We start from the raw sequence: 7143 nt of genomic DNA on the forward strand, positions 1-7143 counted from the left end.
TCGGTGTCTAGTTTCTAATGCTTAAATCCACACTACATAAGTTAATGTTTACAAATTTTGTTAGTGTGGCTAGTGATTCTAAACAGTAGTGTCACTATATACAACTATATAACAGTGCCTGTAATCCTGCGTCCTTACAGTAACAGACTGATAGTCATGAGGGAGCGTGACATGCAACATAATATAACAGCTTGTCCACTTGGGAACAGATCAAAAAGATTGGGAGTTCTTACTACACAAAATGTTACTGAGACGTTCACACACACTCTCAATTACCTAATGACCAAACTACTACTGAATCACAACGTTAGAGTGAACCTGCTTCAGTTAAATGGAGATGACTCAAGTATGACTGAGTCATGACCTACGCAGGAGCACATGTAGGATTTTATCGCCTTCATGTGGTCATTAAAGGAACTGCAAGCCTTCACAGCCTACAGGACTGCGTTGAAGCAACATTTCATCGAAAAAGCAAAGTTTTTACCCCAAATAGACTCAATTAGCCAACAGGCCAGTGTCTGAAGTTTGTTTCTGTAGTTCTGCACCAGAGTTGATGAGGCTGATGTAGCTAAAAAGTAATATAAGTCTGTCACCCAAAATCCTTTTTAGTAACAGATTTGTTTTATCTACCTTGTAGCTGCGTTACAAAACTGAAGAAGCAAACTTCCGACACCTGACATGTCTTGGATGGACTACGTTTAGGGTAACAATGTGTTTAAAAGAAAATTTTCCAGAAGCATCAACAACCACATATAGAATTCTTTTTCGTTGTTTTTGTCCACCTTTTGCTTTTATTACAGCTTCCATTCTTTTCAAGAGGCTCGCTTGCAGTTTTTCAGAGAAATCTGCAGGGATGTTTTTCCATGCCCCTTGTAAACCTCTCCAAGTTCAGTCCTTGAAGTTAGAGTTAGCGTTATGATCTTATGAAGTTTAGAACCACACTCCACTCATCTCACATGTGCAGTTTCTGTGTTCAGTGATCTTTTCTGTCTAATTACCTTTTTCAGTAAGAGCTTTTTTTTAGGTACACATCATTTCAGACCCACAGTGTTGAGCTGTTCATACAGTGGAAGGACAGAAACAACTGGATTTCTTCAGATCTGAGGAGTGGAGCTTAATTTCCTCTAAATCAACGATAAAGGCTTTTAAGTACTGTTTATCAGATCTGTTTATCAGTGGGTAGCACTGTCGCCTCACAACAAGGAAAGCCTGGGTTTGATTCCCCGGTCAGGCCACGGTCCTCTCTGTGTGGAGTTTGCATGTCCACTGCCAGGGTTCAGGCAGTGCTAAATAATAATGGTGGTCACACAAAGTATTGATATTGAAATGTGAGGAGTGTACTCACTTTTGTGAGATACTGTATATGTATGTAAATGTATATGTACTGTATATAAATGTATATGTGGGACATACAATGTATGACCTATATATATATATATATATATATATACACACACACACACACACACACACACACACACACTCACAGGCCACTTTATTAGGTACTGTTCAGTTAACACAAATAGCTAATCAGCCAATCACATGGCCGCAACTCAATGTATTTAGGCATGTAGAGGTGGTCAAGACAACTTGCAGAAATGTGAGGAGTGTACTCACTTTTGTGAGATACTTGTATATAAAACAAATACTGAACAAACATAGGAACGCAACACTTCTGTTTTTCCTCCCATTTTTCGTGAGCTGAACTCAAAGATCTAAGACTTTTTCTATGTACACAAAAAGCCTTTTTCTATCATACCTTGTTCACAAATGTGTCGAAATCTGTTTTAGTGAGCACTTCTCCTTCTCCTCCATCCACTTCACAGGTGTGGCATATCAAGATGCTGATTAGACAGCATGATTACTGCACAGGTGTGCGTTAGGCTGGCCACAATAAAAGGCCACTCTAAAATGAGCAGTTTTATCATACAGCACAAGGCCACAGGTGTCATAAGTTTTGAGGGAGTGTGCAATTTGCATGCTGACTGCAGGAATGTCCACCAGAGCTGTTGCCCGTGAACTGAATGTTCATTTCTCTACCATAAGCATGCAATCATGTGGGTTTGCTGATGTCAACATTGTGAACCGAGTGGTCCATGGCGGCAGTGGGGTTATGGTATGGGCAGGCATATATTATGGACAACGAACACAGGTGCATTTTATTGATGGCATTTTGAATGCACAGAGGTACCGTGATGAGATCCTGAGGCCCACTGTTGTGCCATTCATCCACGACCATCACCTCATGTTGCAGCATGATAATGCACGGCCCCATGTTGCAAGGATCTGTACCCAATTCCTGGAAGCTGAAAACATCCCAGTTCTTGCATGGCCAGCATACTCACTGGACATGTCACCCATTGAGCATGTTTGGGATGCTCTGGATCGGCGTATGCGACAGCGTATTCCAGTTCCTGCCAATATCCAGCAACTTCCCACAGCCATTGAAGAGGAGTGGACCAACATTCCACAGGCCACAATCAACAAGCTGATCAACTCTATGCAAAGGAGATGTGTTGCACTGCGTGAGGTAAATGGTGGACACACCAGATACTGACTGGTTTTCTGACCACCCCCCTGGACCCCCGCAATACAGTAAAAAAATTTATATGCCACATCTGTGAGGTGGATGGATTATCTCAGCAAAGGAGAAGTGCTCACTAACACAGATTTAGACAGATTTGTGAACAATATTTGAGAGAAAAAGGCCTTTTGTTTATAAAGAAAAAGTCTTGGGAGCAAATGGGAGCAAAAACAAGTGTTGAGTATTTTTGAGCAGTGTATATGGATCATTCTACCGTTTTGGTTCACAATCAGAGCTGAAAACCCATTTCAGACTTTTAACTTACTTGGACTTTAGACAAAAATCCCTTTGCTTTGAGTGCCCCTATACTTTACATTTACTGTATTAAAATAAATGACTAAACACTGTGTCACTACCAAAACAATCCTAACACTACTGCAACCTTTCTTAGTCGCGGCAAAGACTTTCAGTTTGACAAAAGTCAAATGGCTAGTCAGTACATGACTAGCAAACACAGCTTTCAACAGTTGTACACATATAAAATCATAATAATCTTCATTAAAAGTTCCCTTCATTGCAGAAAATATGCGCTTTGGTAGTGACAGCTCTTGAGGTTACAGACTGGTTTTTCAGACTTTGGGACACATTTACCTGAAAACAGTGGATCTAACTGCTCATCATGTGGCCATGAGGGCCAGAAATACAGTGTTCCTGCTCTAAAATGAGTTTTTATTCATTTGAAAAAATATTGCTCATGACAAATCTAACTTCAACTTTACAACTTCAGAACGATTGTTCAAAAAACATTTATAAAAACTAAAAGTCAAAATCTGGTACAGCCACCTCCATAGAAAGCATCCTATAAATGCTGATTTTGTATATATATTGAGCTCATTAATATCTCAACCAATGCACTGGGTTGAACAGAACATAATCCTTGTAAATACTGAAGGTCTGAAAACAATTTGTTAAACAGATTTTTCACTGCAGGACCACAGTTACATTTTTACACAGTACATTTTTTATTTCTTTATTAGATCCATTTGCATATATATAACCAATGGACGATGTCCATCTCTTTTGCAGCGTTCAATCACATTACCCTGCACTTTCGCTGGTGCTGTGCATTACTATACACAATGGAAACACTTTCACACTTTATTTCACACAAATATCTTTAACAAACACACACACACAACCCCAGTGTTTGGCAGAGTAAATAAAGTCTTTAAGTCTTCGTTTTGGAAGGACGTGCTCATCCACGCGTACAGCACCTTCTGGAAGGCACAATATATGCTCCACTAATACATGACAAGCACAATAGAAGAGCACTCTGGGAAACTGAGTTCACTGTGTGTCAGTAGGGCTTCCCTCCCAGAGCAGCTATTATTTCTTCCCTCTCTTTAAGTGTAGGCATGTCTGGCTTTATTCCTTCACGCCTGCGTTGTAGCATTACACCATGCTGAAAGAGAGAGAGAGAGAGAGAGAGAGAGAGAGAGAGAGAGAGAGAGAGAGAGAGAGAGAGAGAGAGAGAGAGACCATTACAAATTCAGACAATATAACAAACTACCCCTTTACATTAAAAAAAAGTGTAATATAATAATATCATTACTAAATAAGTCTCTTATAAACATATTAATAAACCATGTTAATAAATTACTTCATTGGATCACTAAGCTTATATCACACTTATTACCAAATAATAAAAACGGTAATGGTTTGATAAATTAATACAAACAAAATTAGTTTTAACCAAAGTCTGAGGAAGAGACTAAGCCACCTGATAACATTAGTTGTTGTACAATTTGTAGTAGTTTCTAAAACAGTGGCTAATTATTAGTAACTGAACTGTCATAAGTATTTCATAATTGTATTAATATGCCTTTACAGCAGTTACAGTTTAAAAGCTAGTTTTAAAAGCATGAGAAGACATGGCAAATGCGCACCGTTCTCCAGAATTCTCAATGGATATTTACAAGACTTATTATGACATGACGAAGCTCTGCACAGATCACAGCTCACGGATCCAACTAATATTAGCCAGCCAGCTTACATTACCTGACAGTTGTTTTGCTGGCTAAAGCTTAGCAGTAAATGCCAGTGTACATGGCTCCCACTTCGTGAAACGATGAAAATGAGTGAATGTAAACAATATGTTGTTTAAATAAAAAACTAAAATTAACTTTGTAAATGTCCTGTGAAGTAAAAGAACTTCCACTTGTAATTTGCCACCATCGTTAAACATTTTTTAATCAGAATAAAAAATAAAATGGAAATAAATCTACACTTGAGCTTGGAAAGCTCCACTGGATCATTCTGATTTGGCTGATAACGTGACAGATGTTTTGGTGCACAGGGTTATAGTACTCACCCAGTACTTCCTGCAATTCTTATACTTCAAGAAGTATGCAGAGCACATGTCCTTATTGTAGTTATATGCATCCAGGCACTTTTGTGAACCATCGCTCTCCTGAACACAGAACCAGAAATAAAGCACATTAATAGAAGAAGCTGACGTACACAAAGTGCTTAAACACCTAAGACCTAACACCCAAGTAATATTACTACTCAAATGGAATGACTTTTTTAAACATGCCTCTCCTAGTGGACGTAATCTAACTATGCCCTTGTTTGACTGCTGCTAGTTCCTGATGTGCACTTGTTCAAACAACAGATTCAAAGCATAAACAACATGCATGCATAACAAAATTCACAAGATTCCACAGCAAGTACAACTGATGAGGAAAGGCACAGATTCAACATGAATTCATCAAGTAAAACCTAACAAAAACAATAATCGAGGAACTCATTATGTTAATTATACCATTTTGACCCTTTGTCATGACTTTTGTCACATTCAACTGGGCATCTATCATCTATCCAATCATTTTGGCAATTCTGCATGCTAAAGGTTTGATAACAGTCATTGGGAATCGCACTGCATACCATCAAGTACAGGCTACCACTACACCAATCTCACAGACTGACCTCAATGCAGGGGTTGATGTCCGCATTACGAACCTTTCGGGCATTTGATTTGTCATTCATCCTTCAGACACATCCGTCTAACCTGGAATTTCAGAGTTCAGTATTACTGCCCAAGGTCCAGTCATCTTAGTGAAACCAAATGCATACAAGGTAAATGTTTTTCACAATTTATTAGTTACCTAATTTGTTTCAGATACCAAGATTATGCAATTTAACATAATCAACGCTTACAAAAACAGGAAAACATACTGTATAAACACAGCCTTCTACTAAAGGCAATGTCACCCAATTTACTTCAGCAAAAACTATAAAAAAACAAAACTGGAAGATCATTGTTCAGGCAGTTATCAGCAGCACTGAACAGATTACTGGATTTGATCACTGTTTGATAACGTACATTAGAAGAGCAGAGCGTTTAGGTGACACTACTAAAATGGCAACATGTCATTAATTTTACTGTGTCTGTGACCCTATAGAAATAAACGTATTTTTTGATAATGCTAATCCAGGTAAACGTAGACCCAATTTCTGCATTTCATATAATGTCTCTGCATCGACAAACACATGCATGAAAAACGCTGAATACTGGTCCACATGTTGGTGCACATATTAGCCTTATATTGACGCCTTGGTGTCATACACAACAAACGTCCAACAAATATTATGACAGGCAAGATAAAGAATGTTTAACATACTCTAAATGTATGATATAATCATCTGTCTGCTGTATTTCTTTGCAAGCACACATGTCTAGAATATGAATGCATTTGTACTTTCCCCAGTGCTAACACTACACCTGCGGTTCATTCATCCTGACCTTCAGCGACTGTTTACAACAAAGTTAACACTAGAGTGAGCTAAGCTACAGCTAACAGTCAGAGAAATGAACCGACACCGAGACAACACTGGAGAAAATACATGAGGGCAAACAACCCATGGCTTTACACCCAGAACTCACGTTAATACAGACAGACAAGCTCACATACAGACAGTGTCAGACCACCACACTCTTGGGCAGCTAGGTTAGTTAGCTGCTTAGCTAAGCGTGCTAGCCGCTTTCAGGGACTCTCAGTAAGAGCAGTGAGGCACTGTGCGCTTTAGCCTTAACGGAGTCGGAGTGGCTAATAATGTAACCTACTGGCACGATCCTATTCGGGTCAGACATTCTGTATAACTCACCGAGCAGCGCGGAGCAATCCGTACAAACAGAGAGAAAGGGGAGGTCTGAACGAGAGAGTGGCTGTGCTCACATCTCTGAGTTAACCTACAGACATACAGGAGCTTTCCCCCTCATGTCAGAGAGAACGTCATACAACACACACACACGCACACACACACACACGCACACACACACACAGCACAACCCAACCCGAGTACGATACGAAAAACTCGCTGACAGGCAGAGCGGCCGACCAACAGACGGAGACTCTCCGCAAACACGCCGGTTGACTGACGCCCCTTTCGGCCACTGAGACGAGGCTCGGGGCAGCCTTTAAGCCCACCTATCTATCCGCTGTTAAACGCGGGGTGAGGTGAAGTCACTGCGATTGACAGAAGCGCCGGCGAGTCCCAAAATTTTGAATTTCAGTGGCGTTCGATCGGGGACGGTTATACGTGAGAGTGACAGGTGG

The 7143-nt window shown here is 40.0% G+C and overlaps 1 protein-coding gene across 2 annotated transcripts; it reads right to left on the bottom strand.

Annotated features, from left to right (window-relative positions):
- Positions 1 to 3522: 3522 nt before the first annotated feature.
- On the bottom strand, positions 3523 to 6937 carry chchd7 (coiled-coil-helix-coiled-coil-helix domain containing 7). 2 transcript variants are annotated; one of them, XM_037533701.1, is made up of 4 exons: positions 6692 to 6937; positions 5513 to 5637; positions 4896 to 4994; positions 3523 to 3986 (listed from the first exon to the last, which is right to left on the bottom strand). In XM_037533701.1, exons 2-4 carry the CDS (start codon positions 5570 to 5572, stop codon positions 3882 to 3884), a joined length of 264 nt encoding a protein of 87 aa, XP_037389598.1. In that variant the 5' UTR covers positions 5573 to 5637; positions 6692 to 6937; the 3' UTR covers positions 3523 to 3881. The 2 variants fall into 2 exon arrangements, with proteins under 2 accessions (XP_037389598.1, XP_017567879.1); XM_017712390.2 differs by having other exon boundaries at positions 5513 to 5594; positions 6692 to 6853.
- Between the last annotated feature and the right edge of the window lie 206 nt (positions 6938 to 7143).

The sequence above is a fragment of the Pygocentrus nattereri genome, chromosome 2 (assembly GCF_015220715.1).
Source record: "Pygocentrus nattereri isolate fPygNat1 chromosome 2, fPygNat1.pri, whole genome shotgun sequence".
Lineage (NCBI taxonomy): Eukaryota > Metazoa > Chordata > Actinopteri > Characiformes > Serrasalmidae > Pygocentrus > Pygocentrus nattereri.

Bases quoted from the DNA above. Each gene is read 5' to 3' on its own strand.
- chchd7 (XM_037533701.1), bottom strand. From the start codon at position 5,572: ATGAATGACAAATCAAATGCCCGAAAGGTTCGTAATGCGGACATCAAC. The intron at 4,995-5,512 runs GTCAGTCTGTGA...TTCTGTGTTCAG, and splicing joins ACATCAACCCCTGCATTGAG to GAGAGCGATGGTTCACAAAA. The intron at 3,987-4,895 runs GTGAGTACTATA...TCTCTCTTTCAG, and splicing joins AGAATTGCAGGAAGTACTGG to CATGGTGTAATGCTACAACG.